Source organism: Neofelis nebulosa, chromosome 3 (assembly GCF_028018385.1).
Source record: "Neofelis nebulosa isolate mNeoNeb1 chromosome 3, mNeoNeb1.pri, whole genome shotgun sequence".
In the NCBI taxonomy this organism is placed as follows: Eukaryota; Metazoa; Chordata; class Mammalia; order Carnivora; family Felidae; genus Neofelis; species Neofelis nebulosa.
The window spans coordinates 63711386-63724973 of record NC_080784.1 but is presented as its reverse complement, the minus strand read 5'-3'; the positions used below and the strand labels follow the sequence as shown (position 1 = coordinate 63724973).

The window sequence follows — 13588 nt, the reverse complement described above, 5'->3', positions numbered from 1 at the left end:
AATTTATAAAATTGTGAAACTGAGCAATGATAAATTTTGTATGGAAACCATAATAGGCATCATTATATGATGAGGCAGATGTCCCTATATATTACCTTTTTTTTTTTTTTCAGGGAAAATGAATGAATATACTTAATTCCTGCAAAGTAAGTGATGTTTAAGTAGACTCCAGGTACAAACTCTTCCAAATTTACCTATGTTAAAAAGTCTAGGAGATGTTTACAGTCATTTACATCAGCAAGGGACATTTTAAAAGTTTGGGGATAGCAGGTAGGGACAATGCTAGCAGCTTTTCAAGAGCAAGGATCCTCTAAAGGAAAGTTGCATTTTCTAGGCATTCAGATGGGCAGAATACATTCTTGTTTAGCCCTGCACTACAGCAACACCATTATTAATTATGCAAACTTTTTTTTTTTTTTGGATGGGTAAAAGAATTTGAGAATGACTCAGCAAGAGATTTCAAAACCAAATACCTCTACCTACTTATTGAACATGTTCTTTTCAGATCTGCTCTCTGTTCTGTGACCTGGGGTTAAAAGTTTGAGATCTACAGAAGAAGGCTTTGTTACTGCATCGGCCTCTGAGAAAGCCCCAGTTTTGCCAGGAATATCAAATCTGTTCTACCTAGTCCTCTCATCCTTTTAGTCTTAGTTTAAGTTGGAAATAGATGATACTTCTTTGAGTTTAGCCTCCAATATTTCTTTAACAAACATAAAACCTGGTCAAATCCACTAACCTAACTGGGTCTACCTGTCAAAAGTATGTGTGTGGGAGGGAGGATGGTTACTTTCATACTTTCCTCTAGATAACACTGTATATTGATGGAAAAGGGGGGCATTTAAATGTTAAATAACAATGCAAAGGGAACAGAAGATTTTTTACAAGCCACTGCCAAAGTGACAGTTCAAGATTGAGTCGGAAAAGGCAAGACTCCCAATCACCAGTCTGGAGGAGGAGAAGTCCTCTCACCTATTTTGGAAACTGCTTGCAGATGTGGGGAAACCACTGAATTGCTCACAACAGGGGTTTTGCAGAGATTTCCTCTGATTTTTTTTTCCTCCCCTATTTCCCACAACCTGTGTTTGTCTTGCGTCTGCTAGGCTGACATGTGGTTTACCTCGCTGATCCTGCTGCCAGGTTTTACACACTCTCCTCAGAAGTAAAACAACTGAAGCCGAAGGATACCGAGCAACTCTGGGCATGGGCGCCAGAACTGTCACAGAAAATTTGCTTCCCGAGTATTCCTTCCAACTTCCCTTCCTGCGCCCACGTGAGCCAGAGCGCCAGCCCATCAGCAAGGTCTTAGCGTTTCCTGCTGCTGCAATCTGTAACTTGATTTTGGGTTTTTTTTTTTAATTGCAGTTCTGGGGATCTTAGTTCTTAGCAAAACTTTGTTGGTTGGAGGACTTTTAAAGCAGTCTATTTCCTTACCCAAGTCGCGAAGGCTCAGACACTTTTCCTCCATTCCCGGGCTGCACTAAGGTTAAGCCGCAGCAAAGGAAAGAAACACACACTCGCTGTTTATTTGGGGGGAGGGGAAGTAGAGGTTTGCAGCTAAGTTATCACGATCCCTTGCGCCACCCCCGGTCTGGCACTCTCGGCTGACACGTACATCATCTATTAATTGCTGTTCGCGGACGCAGATACATAATATATTCATTTTTATCTTTAGTAAAATATAAATGGAATTATCAGCGCGCTCGTGTCTGTTTGTTTGTATAAGGCTATCAAAAGAAGTCAGAGAGGAGGCTGTGGCCCGGATCCTGACCCTGATTGTATGAATAAGTAAGCAGGATGCAAGTGATTGGGTTAGATGCTGCGAAGATTTTTTTTTTTTTTTTTTTTTTTCAAGTTAGGAAGAGGGTAAAAAGACAGCCTGGGGAAGGTGGGGGGGAGGCAAACGGTGCATCCCCACATCCTCACACTTTTGCTCTTTTCAGTCAGTTGCTTTGCTGGCTTCTGCAGGCTTTTAAGGTCTCGCGGCGTAGAAATGCCTGCCCCCCACCCCCTTCCTCGGTCTCCCCTTTCAGTTCAGATGTGCTGATGTGCAGACCGGATTCATCTTCCCGGAGCGGCGGCGGCGGCGGCGGGCGCAGGCGGCGGCGGCGGCGGCGGCTCGCGCTCGACCGCCGGGTCCTGGCAGCGGCGGGGGCGCGGCGCTGGAGCCCTAGCTCCGGTGGCAGCTGAGCCCGCGGGGCGCCGCTCGCCCAGCCGCGGCCGCGGGAAGTTCGGCCGCCAGAAGGACGACCTGGCAGGCTGCGAGCGCCCGCTCCGCGAGAGCCGAGTTTGCCCGCAGCTGCCCCTCCCCGTCTCCCGGAGCCGAGCTCCTTACCTGCCCTCCGCCCACCCGCGGGCCCCTAGCCAACTTCTCCCTGCGACTGGGGGTAACAGGCAGTTCTCGCCCTCTCTCCTGTCCCGACGGCATCCGTATGTCTTCGGACACCTGAACGGCCCAGTGTCGCCGAGGAGCCTCCCGGTGGGGAGAGGAGCACCGGTTCCCCTCGCACCGCACATCAGCGCGGACCGCGGACGCCTCACCTCCCGGTCCCGTCCCTTCCTTTTCCTCCAGGGGAGGAGGATGGGGTTGGAAAGGCTTCCCCCGAGGATGCTCGTGTTGCTGGTGGCCTCGGGGATTGTTTTGTACGGGGAGCTTTGGGTCTGCGCTGGCCTCGACTATGATTACACTTTTGATGGGAACGAAGAGGATAAAACGGACACGATAGATTACAAGGACCCTTGTAAAGCCGGTAAGTGCCTCTCCAGGTCGGGACGGTGGCGCTCGGGGTCCGTCGCGCTGGATTTCCGAGGGGTGGCGGTGGGAGCTCACCTGTTTCCTTCCCTCTCTCGCCAGCCCCTCCGCCGTCCCTCCTCTTGCCCTCCTTTCCTTCCCCTCCCCACCCCCCAAGTGGCAGTCGCCGTGGCCCGAGTTGACTGGAGTTCTGTGCTAGTGGGATCGAACGCCAAGCTCCCATCTCCCAGTTTGGGAAAAACGTCCAGAGTTCGGATTCCCTTCCCCTCCCCCAGCAAAACGAAACGAGACTTACACACAGCTGGCTGGCCGTGGACTTTAAATACCAACACTCAGCGGGCTATATGTATTTGGAGGGGACTTCACCTCCTCTTTGTTTCAGGGTGCGGTTCCCCGGTGCTCCCCCGAGACCCAGTTGGTTCGAGTTCCCCCAAATATGGGTGGGGGTGGGATTGCTACCTCGGGACACCTTTGCTTCCCTCTTTTGCCAGGGATTTCAAGTGTGGGATCCGGGCGAAAAGGGGATTGTGGGACGACCTTGGAAGCTCTCATGCTCGATGGAATTCGAATGCATTTGCCCATTTAAAATAAACCTTAAAAAAAAATGTCCAAGTTGTTACCCCATTCAAACTTGCGCCTTCCTTCCTGTGTACGCCCCCTGGGAACCGCAGTTTGACCTGCACTGCCTGAAGCTCAGCTTCCCCTCGCGGGTCCCCAAGCGCCCCGGGATCTTCCCCTCTCCCCGCCAACGCGTCCAGCGCCTCTGCGGGTCCTCCTCCCGCTCGGGGCGGAGCTTAGCTCCCGCCGCCTCAGGTCGGATCCGCACGTGCCGCGGCCGGTGACCACGTGAGCGCAGCGTCCCGGGGGCTCCGGAGGCGCCAGGTCCCTGGCCCTGCGCAGCGGAGGTTGGGGTGACCAGAATTCAGTGTGGTGGACTCACGACCAACTTCGGAAGGAAGGTTACGAGGGGTGTTGGGGCCGACTCGGTAGGGTTGTTTGTAAGCACGTTCTGTCCCATCTCTAGAGGTGTGGGCTTTGGCGAAGCAGAGAGGAAGGGAGTGGGCAAAGTGCCAAAAGTGTGTCTGCCTCTCCGGATTCTGTGCGGGCTTGGTCGGTATGTGACTGCGACTTCTTCCCTTTTCATAGCTAGGTAAACCTTATTCATCCTTTCTTGGTCCTGAAGGAAGGAGAAATGCACACAGTGAAAGAAAATGCTGGAAATTCCCTTGTTGCTTTGTACCGTTGATGACACATTGCTCTGACGAGGAGCGAATGTGTGCTGTGTGCGCGTTATCAGATCTTCCTTGGTGCGCTCTTACTGAGGATAGTTGTTCAAAACTTGGAGTAGCTTCGTAGAAACTTGTCAGTCTGGAGCTTGGAATTCTCATTTGATTCCATTTGGGTTGTAAGTTTCCTCCTGACACCTTTAACACTAAGTCTGTCCCGCCAAAAGTTTCTTGGGCCTTCCCTGGTGGTTTGGAGAAGGAGACATCATTCTGCCAGGATGGGTGACTAGCGACTGGACAACCAGAATTCAGTACTGTAACAACTCCCCAAAGCACACTTTTTATTGGGAAATTAGTTTTGAATCATGTTTACAGCTGGGTGAAAATTGTGTACTTCCTTGTTTTACATAAGGTAGAAATGAAGTGTTTCTAAAGGTTGTCTAGGGAAACATCCATTCTGATGCTCTCTTGTGTGAAAAATTCAACCAGCTATTAATATGAAAAAACCAGGGCATATGTATCATGGGCTTGATTTCAGGACAATAAATATTGTTTTCCATACAGATTCAAGTAAAAGTTTATGTCTTTGAAAATCATTGACTTAAAATATGAATATAAGAAGTGTCAAAAATTAGTTAGTACTATTTTCAGAAATTATGTTGTTTTTAGATTTATCTTATGTTAGAAATTGTACAGAATAAGATTCGGCGAACATACTGTTTTTTTTTTTTTGTTTTGTTTTGTTTTTTGTTTTCTACTTAAGACTGTTTTCAATTTTGAAATTTAAATGGTTGCACCATGTGTATTGAAATATGACTCAAGGATAAATATTTATTATCCTCAGTAAATAAACATCTAGAGCAAGGAAAAAAATTCTAAGAGCGTTTAGTTTTGTTTTTTCCTTTAATATTGGTTTATTGTTGAGCATAGCTGTTGAAGATAAAACAATGAAAACAACTTTGAATGGATTATTACTCTAATCTTATTTCTTCCCTATCTTTGAGTACAAGAGGCATACCTGTGTGTATGTGTATGTTGTGTATGTATCATGAAAGAGAGAGAAGAATGGCACCAGTGGTAGGCTGAGAAGTATGTCCAAAATCTGAGATCACTTAAAAAATTTTTTTTAATGTTTATTTGTTTTTGAGAGGGAGGCAGGAAGGGAAGGGGGGGGGAGAGAGAGAGAGAGAGAGAGACAGAGAAAGTGGGGGAGGGGCCGAGAGAGAAGGAGACACAGAATCCCAAGCAGGCTCCAGGTTCTGAGCTGTCAACACAGAGCCCCCATGCAGGGCTTGAACCCATGAACCATGAGATCATGACCTGAGCCCAAGTAGGATGCTTAACCAACTTAGCCCCCCAGGGGCTCCTGCCATCACTTTTTAAATGATCAATGCTACCTTTTAAAATTCAGTGACGTGAAGGCTTTAATTTACCATCTTGGCTAAAGAGTGGCAAAATCCTTTTTGTTTTTCCCTTGGCCTCTCTTTTGGCATTATATAAGACAAGTAAAAGTTGTAATAACAGGAAAAAAAATTAAATAGTACATTGAAATCCCAAACAAGAGTCAAAAAAAGGTCACTAAAATAAGAAAGATGAGGACAGATATGTGAAAAAAGGCCACACAAAAGCACGGAGGGTGCTCTCCAGATTCTGGGATACCTTTGTCTGCCCTTTCCAAGAGCAGAATGGAGGACGTGGGCCATGAAATAAAGTGTCTTTCTCTAACAAGGGTCCTAATTTTCCTCAGACTATACAGTGGCTTGATGTCATAATGACTAATGAAACCATAATTTTCAGTTCAACACAACAGCCCAATTGGGTGGAATTTGTGAATCTTCCCATTACACAGATAGGAAAACGGATGCTCCATGAGGTCAAATGCTTGTTAAGATTATCCAGAACTTGATTTGAAGTCTCCTGGCTGCAAAACCTGCATGCATATAGACAGATAGACAGACAATAACACTGCATTCTTAGCTGGCCTTTTGGAGGTCTTCCTTGAAATGCAAACAATAGAAATTTGTCTGGGTTTACCTAGAGTCTAGACTAATAAAAGTGCAGTTACTTTCATATCTGTTAAGTATGAAATGACTAAGAACATAGTTTCATCTTATAAAGTCTTTGAGGTCAGAGGTCATAGCTGATTTTTAATGTTTATCACAGGGAGATAGATTACCACTGTTGGTATCTAGCTAAAGTTCTGAATTCCATCTCGATATCTGTAGACTATAAATGTTGATCTTCATTCCTCATCTACAAACTTCTATTTTAACCAGTAATGTGACTCAAGAAGAAATATAAATATAGCATTAAAATTGTGCCATTCTTAATACATTTGTGAAATGGTATAATTTGTATATCCATGAGAACTTTAATTTCAAGTTCATGGGACAGAAAGGAAGCCTCGGGTTAATTTAATTGAACTTTCACTTAGACATTTGGGTATAAGCAAAAGTAGGTTAAGTTAGTACAGCACAGCTTCATGTATATTTATATAGCCAAATCTGTTAGGACAGAATGTAGGTAATTAATCTTTCTCTCTTTGTAGATAATCACAAAGAAGCAGATAATTCAAAGGAGTATCTGACTGTCTTTCTTCAGCGTAGTATGTAGTCCTCTGAGTTTGCAATCCTACTCTCTCTAGTTCAGAAGGTTCCTGAGGGACACCAGGAAGCTGATGCTGCAGGAAGTCATTCCAGAACAGAGACTGTTTCAGTGTTGTACTGTTCCATTCCATTCCAGAACATTCCCTTGTTTCAGTGTGGAACTGTTCCAGTAGGTGTTAATCTGAGTATTAATATCTATGAAGAGCCTGGGCAAATTCAGCGTGCAAGTTAAACTCTCAGATTTGTCTAGAGGTTCCCTGGAAAAACAGAAACCTGATAAACTCTGTATTCCCTGCCTTCCTCCTTTCTTTCTCTGTTTGTACTTAAGGGGGTATCTGGAAAGCTCAGGCAGTCGAAATACAAGAGGTAAGAAGGGGGATTGAAGAATTTCTATTGTGAGTGATGGGTAGAGGCGGAGGAGATCGATAACGTAAAATGTTTGTCTAGAAGATTTGTCCTTATCCTCTTGGACAAGTGTGAACACCCTGAAAAAAAGACTTTCTACTTTGAATCTCCTCGGTAAATGACTCCTTTGCTTGGAAAAAATCCAAACAAGATTAAAGGTCAGTGACTTGCAAGGTTAAATTTGCCTTTAGAGTGGCATATACAAGCCTGTTTACATAGAAATAGGCTTTTGGCATCCTAAAGGATTCTCCTTTCCGCTTTTCTTTGCAATTAATGTCCCAGGGTTCTGGTATACTAATTCTTCATCAATTCTTCATGGGATAATTTTCATAAATTCGTAATTTCTTGGTAAAGATCTTCTTTCTTTTGGTCCTCAGTGCTGTACTTTCTAGCTTCATTGCTGGCCTCTTAGGTATGAGGTTTTAGAATTTGATGTCCAACCCGGTGTCTACTTTATTCTATCATAGTATTAAATATTGAGGCATATATTTCTTGGTCAGCACCTCTCTAGGTTGCCAAACCCTCATGTTAAAAATGCATTTCGTAGAGTGGCTTCCCTTAACCAGCCTCTTCTCTTTCAGTTTTCATTCCTCAGATCTTGCTTTGTTCTTTTTTTTTTTTTTTTTTTTTTTCCTTCTCCTGCTTCTGGTGCCAACTCAGAAGTACAGTTTTTGCAAAAGGGATGGATAGACATTATATTCTATACACTTGAATTCTGTTCATCATTTACAATAGTAATTCTTTAGCCCTTGTCGTGAGGGTTCACATCCATTTTTGGCCCATAAATGGCAGTTACTGTCACTAGGTATGAATTAGGTGGACTATTTTTTTCTTAAATATATCCCCATAGAGGAAGGTGGCTTTGAAACTCCTTTTTGTTTGTTGATTTACACATCGTCTCCTGGTGTCTTCCCAGTTTTTGATCCCTGAAGAAGGTGGTATCATTTACAAGTTCAAAATCTAGCTGGAATCCCCTCCCTGAGGCAGTTCAGGTAATAATTAATGGAGTCTTTATGATTTCTAATTCAGCAGGTGCTGTTTGAGTCCTCCCTTCTCTGTTGAGGCCTCCTGAGTCTATGGTGGAACAGTTAGACGTGCCTAAGAGCCCACCTAGCAAAGGCTTTTTGAGAAAGTTAGCACATAATTCCCTACTTTTCCTCTTGCCATCATGATGGCTCACTTTTCTATGAAGGCCTGATGTATGCCATGTATAGTTTCTTCTACAGAAACCATATTGTCTTCCCCCATTATGTATGTAAGAATCCTATTTTTGTGCATCTTAGCAACTCCCCCTTATTTAACGTTTATTCTCACTTGCCTGTAGTTACCATCATATTCTTTGTAAACCTTAAGAATATTAGTCACATTAATGATCCCTTTGGCCTCTTCAACAGTGCGTGTACTGGACAGAGGTTAGCCTTTCAATTTTTCTAGAACTCAGGTAGATAGTATTGAGTGCTAGTGATTTACCATCATTATTGTTTTTCTTTTTAGAATATTATCTATTGTTTTTAATAGTACCTTAGACCCATCGACTTAAATATTTAAAATTAGGACTGCCCTAAGCTTTTCTAAGAATGCTTGGAAAAGATAGAGGTGAATAATCCATTTAAAATGAGGCCTTGCACATCCTGCTGGGACCATCTGGTGTCTGGGGAGATGGGGGGAGGGGGCCATACTGCTCCCCTGAACTGTAGGAAAGCCCCCTGCAGCATCTGGAGCCCATAGCTAGGCCTGGGCCAGGCTGAGGCTCAGGTGCCTGGCAAGGTTTCTGGGCCTGTAGGATATCCTCAACTGAGGGAATTTTGAGGCCTCTTACAGTTTTCATATTCCAAGATCTGAAATTAATCCTGGACTTATCCTTCCTAAATGAGGGAGTTAAGAGTCCTCTCCCCAACGCTGGATATAGTAGAATGATTTAGCAGTACGGCTTTAGTGGTTTATTTCCTTTAGTTATCTATTGAATAATGATGCTTAGGGAGGAACATTAAAAACAATTTATAGCCTTAAAGTTATGGAATGAATTGCACAGAATATGTTCTTTCCCAGAGAGCAGGAGGGAGGGAATCCCTTGCTTATTTATTTAGTTCTTGCCATTGTCAGCCCTGAAAATAGGATATTGACTATTAGATTTTGAGACACTGTGGGTTGGCTAATGGAATGCTTGTTTTATCAGCTCTTTACAAAACGTGGGCTAATCCTGTCAAGCTGTTTTAAAGAGCTCAACTATATATTTGTATTAAGAAGTATTGTAAATTAGGTGTTAATTGAAATCCAGAAAGTGAACCAAGGAGACATTTGTCTTTTTTCAGCTCTTCTCTTGCAATTTACATTTATAGTTTGAGCTAAACTATTTGCTCTAGACCATATTAGAAAAAACAAAACAAAACAAAACAAAACTTTCTTGAACGATAATAGTTCTAAAATGTTGAAACCATACATTAGAAGGTCAGAAGTGCTTCCAAATATACTATTTTTCTCAAACAAAATCCAACGTTGTGTAAATACTCAAAGCATTTACCTTGATGTTTAAAAAAATATATATTTCAACAGTTTTTGACACACTACACCATTTTACAAATCAAGGGAGTTGTATGGGGATGCAGTCAGAAAGCATGTATTTACTATCGACAGTTGATATCTTCCCTGTGTTGTTGAACTTCCTATTGATGACATTTAATTGGTGTGTTGGGGGAGCGTAGGTGGATGTGTAGGAGGGTAGAATAGTTTCTTCATTCTTTACATTTCTCATCTGTGTTAAACTGTCAGCATGTGGATTGTGTACCACAGGGACTCCTTGAATGGCCCTGGGCCTAGTAGCTGATCTCAGCATTTTTGAGCTCTCTTCTTTGGCCATGAGTAGATTTGAAGTGCTTATTAAGATCATCTCTGCTCTTGTGCAGTATTGGGAACCCACTTGGCACCATTTCAGTGGACCAGTCATACTGAAAGGATGGTGCTCTATTCCTCAGGGCTGAGCTCTCTGACCGCAAATACCTAGAGGTGAAGGTTTAGGATAGTTTGTGTTTTGTACTCAAATTCTGGAAGTTAATTAAACCTTTAAAATATCTCCGGGAAGAACATCGTGTATAACCAGAAAACAGGCACATGGAGACCTTTCTTAGAGAATGAGTTTTTGGACCTCACTGTCTAGGAATTGCCTTTGTTAGTCATGTCAAAATAACATAGTTCATCTTTTCACATTAAACGTTTTACATAGTCTTCTGTCTTCACCATATCGCCATCAATTAATATTATTGTTACCTCTTTTGGACAAATGAAGAAACAGACTCAGAAAGATTCAGTGGTGGGCCTGTCATGATACTTACTGAGTGGTGAGAATTTGAACCTGAACCTGGGTTCTGTATTTCAGATGCCTTGTTTTTTTTTTTTTTTTTTTTTTTTGAATCCCCTGTAGTGGCTCCTCAGCCAGTACAAATGTATTAAGACTGGCAGTTGAAGTGATGGTATTTGTGCCCTGGGCCTCTATCCCTTTTGGCAAGTGGTTTTCTGTAGTGAGAATACATTTTGTCTTTAGCATTCTTGCCTTTTATAACCCGTATATTGTCAGAGTAAGGCCAATACTTTCAATTGCATGGAATACAGGGGAGACCCTAGTCCCTTTCAAAAGAGTGTTCTCTAAGTGTGGAGAGTTGTAAACTAAATGTCCAATTATGTACGGGACGGATACAAAATGCATACGATTAATTTTAATAGTGTTAGAGAAATATTTGAGTGCTAAATAGTGTCAGGGAGACACTGCTGCCATTGTCCCAAGTATTTAATTGTGACAGCAGGCTTCTCATGTCAATGAAGGCAGAGGCTGAATTGGATTTGAGCAGAATTCGTCGTCATTAGTGTCTGGTTCTTGGCACAGGCTCTGACATTTTGTGTGGTAACGCGTTAAATTGTTTCACACTTTGGATTTGCTGTCTGGGTATTCATTGAATGCATGATTATGAGCCCATAAAGAGTGTGAAGAACTTCCTTTCAAATGCAGGTGATTCAGGAAAGTGGTTTATTGTGTACAGTATGTATGTAAATGATGCGTGAATGCCTTTGAGAAAACAAATATGCTGTGAGAAGGCTCTTAAATAACTTTATCTTTTCAATCCTAACTTGTCTGAAAGCCCTAAGGTCAAAAGCTCCAAAGCTTTGGGGGATCATAGGGTTAACTAAACTTCTTGGAACTCCAGTGTGGTTTCCTAAGACTAGGAAGTCTGGCATGTTCAAAATATATACTTTATGTAATATTTACTAAGTTACAATTTCTTTGAAGGAAACATGCTACTTTTAGCAAATTATCATGTGTTCTAGAAGGAAGAGTTCCTGCCTGTATTTTTTCTCTAACAAATGGGTAAGAACAAAATCTGGTGAAACAGGCTTCCCTTTTCTGTTTCCTTCTTTTCTAAACCTAAGAACCAAGGGGAAGTTTTTCTTTTATATATATTTTTTAGTCCCAGGGGAAGAAATAGTATATATGTGGACCTGGGAAGTGTGGCCTGCAGGCAGTGACCAGGGGAGGAAAAATTAGGATTTTCCATCTGGAATGGGTAACGGAAGTAATGACCTAAATCAGGTTGCCTTATGTTTCTGTGGGGAAAGAGATTTGTGAGATTTGCTGGGTGAACTAGTGTCCAAGAATAAAGACAGAAAAAAGATACTGATTATAGGATACACTTCCATTGTGTCCAAGATTAAAAAGTTTACAATAAGACCAGATTTCTAGTGTATGTCATGGTAGAATGGGGCTTCATGTACAAAACTGTATGCATCATAAAAAGTATCCTATAACATATCTTATTTCTGTATTACATAGTACCTATAGCTTAGGGTTTTAAGGTAACTTATCATATGTTGCTCTGTGATAGAATCAGAATTTGAATCCAGAACTCTGGATTCCATGTGTTGCCATGATGCTTCATTGTTCCTTTCCTCCTCTCCCTCCTCGTCTCCTCCTACTCCTCCTCTTCCTCCTCCTTCTACCTCTCTCTCTCTCTTTCTCTCTCTCGTTCTCAGGTATATTTTTGAAAATTGGGATTGGTTTCAAAAATTATTATTATTATTTTTAAAAATTTTAAGGAGACAGAATAGTGCTGCTATTAAAAATTTGGGCCCTGGAATAAGATGGACATGACTTCTAATACCAGCCCACACATATGGTAACTGTGTGTGGCTTTTGGCAATACCTTTTATGCTTCAGTTTTCTCATCTATAAAATGGAGACGACGTTATGACCCTCGCGGTGTTGTTATAAGAACTAAATGAATGTGAAGTAAAAATCACTCTGTCTGCAACAGAGTAAACACTGTATAATCTCTACTCATAGTGCCATAAATATATAAGAGGTAGAGGATTTTTTTTTTAATTGCAACTACTTATTGGTGGGAAAGTGTTCTTTATAAAAACATTTGTAGATAAAGTTCTTTTTTCTTGTCATATACAAAAATGCATTCATATCTCAAGTCCTTCATATTTTACAGTTAAGAGGTTAAGTTCCCAGTAGAAAAATAAGGGAGGTTTGGAAAGGTAACAGGAAAGGTTTGGCTATTTGCTCAAATGCTTAATAGACCCAAAATATATAGACAGTTTTCAATTCCCATTCATAATATGTGAATAGAATCTTGGCTATATAGTCTTTCAGCAATTTCTGGTACACATTATATTTGCCATCTGGATTAAGTTGAAGAGCTTACATACTCATAATCCTGTGTTTACACAGAGCTAAGTGTAAGCACATGGCTCTAAACTACAAATATTCATAAATTCATCAAACCTTTATTGAACACTTACTGTGGATGAAACATGGACTTATCCTTGGAATTCCAGAAGATGAAATATGATACAATCCCTGACCTGGTGCAGCCTTAACTTTACCACTTTTAGGTAGAGAATACCTAAAAGTAGATAATATACAGCTAATGTGTTAATAGTTGCTTATATACTAATCGCATAACTATATGCTAAAATTATTTCAATTTAGTATTTGAAAATGGATGCTATTATAAATGGTGACAATCAAGAAATATATTCTTATAATTTTTTCCTCGAATTTTCTTTACTCATGATATATGAAGAGTGAAGAGTAGAGCTATGAAAACTTCTAAGCAAGTACCTTGCAAGCTTTGTTATTTGGCAGTGGACTGGGATGGGATGTAACTAATAATTATGCAGTTATTTGGAAGAAGTCTGTATTGATAATATGATTTCCGTTTGTTTTTTTCAGATAACTTGATTTAGAAATTTCAACTTCTTTTTGTCATCTTTTCCTATATTATCTGCTGGAGTACATTTCTGTTCTTTACACAGTATCCTTATCCTTAAATACATCTTAGTGTACATGGTTGACTCTTTCTTTGCTTACAGGTCCAGGCAAAGCAAAAATCAATGATAAATGAAAAAAAAAAGAGTCTAGTGTTTTTACTTGCAGTGTTCTCCTGTGGTTTTGAAAAGGAAATATAAGTTTTGTTTTCTTTAAATAATTCTGTGTGGGTAGTGGTATGGCAGTTGGAAAACAAACTGAATTGGTAGTAAGAAATATAATTTCCACTACGGACTTTGCTGTTGTATTCGTATGTAACCTTGGGGATGTCCCGTGATTT

General features: G+C 41.5%; 1 protein-coding gene across 2 annotated transcripts in view; it reads left to right on the top strand.

The window, feature by feature from the left end:
- Nucleotides 1–1867: 1867 nt before the first annotated feature.
- Nucleotides 1868–13588, top strand: part of TLL1 (tolloid like 1) — a 210845-nt gene continuing 199124 nt past the window's right edge. The window contains exon 1 of one of the 2 annotated variants that reach the window (XM_058720950.1): nucleotides 1868–2747. In XM_058720950.1, coding sequence (XP_058576933.1) covers nucleotides 2579–2747 — 169 coding nt within the window. In that variant the 5' untranslated portion in view covers nucleotides 1868–2578. The remainder of the gene's footprint in view (nucleotides 2748–13588) is intronic. The other variant, XM_058720951.1, reaches the window with a different exon arrangement.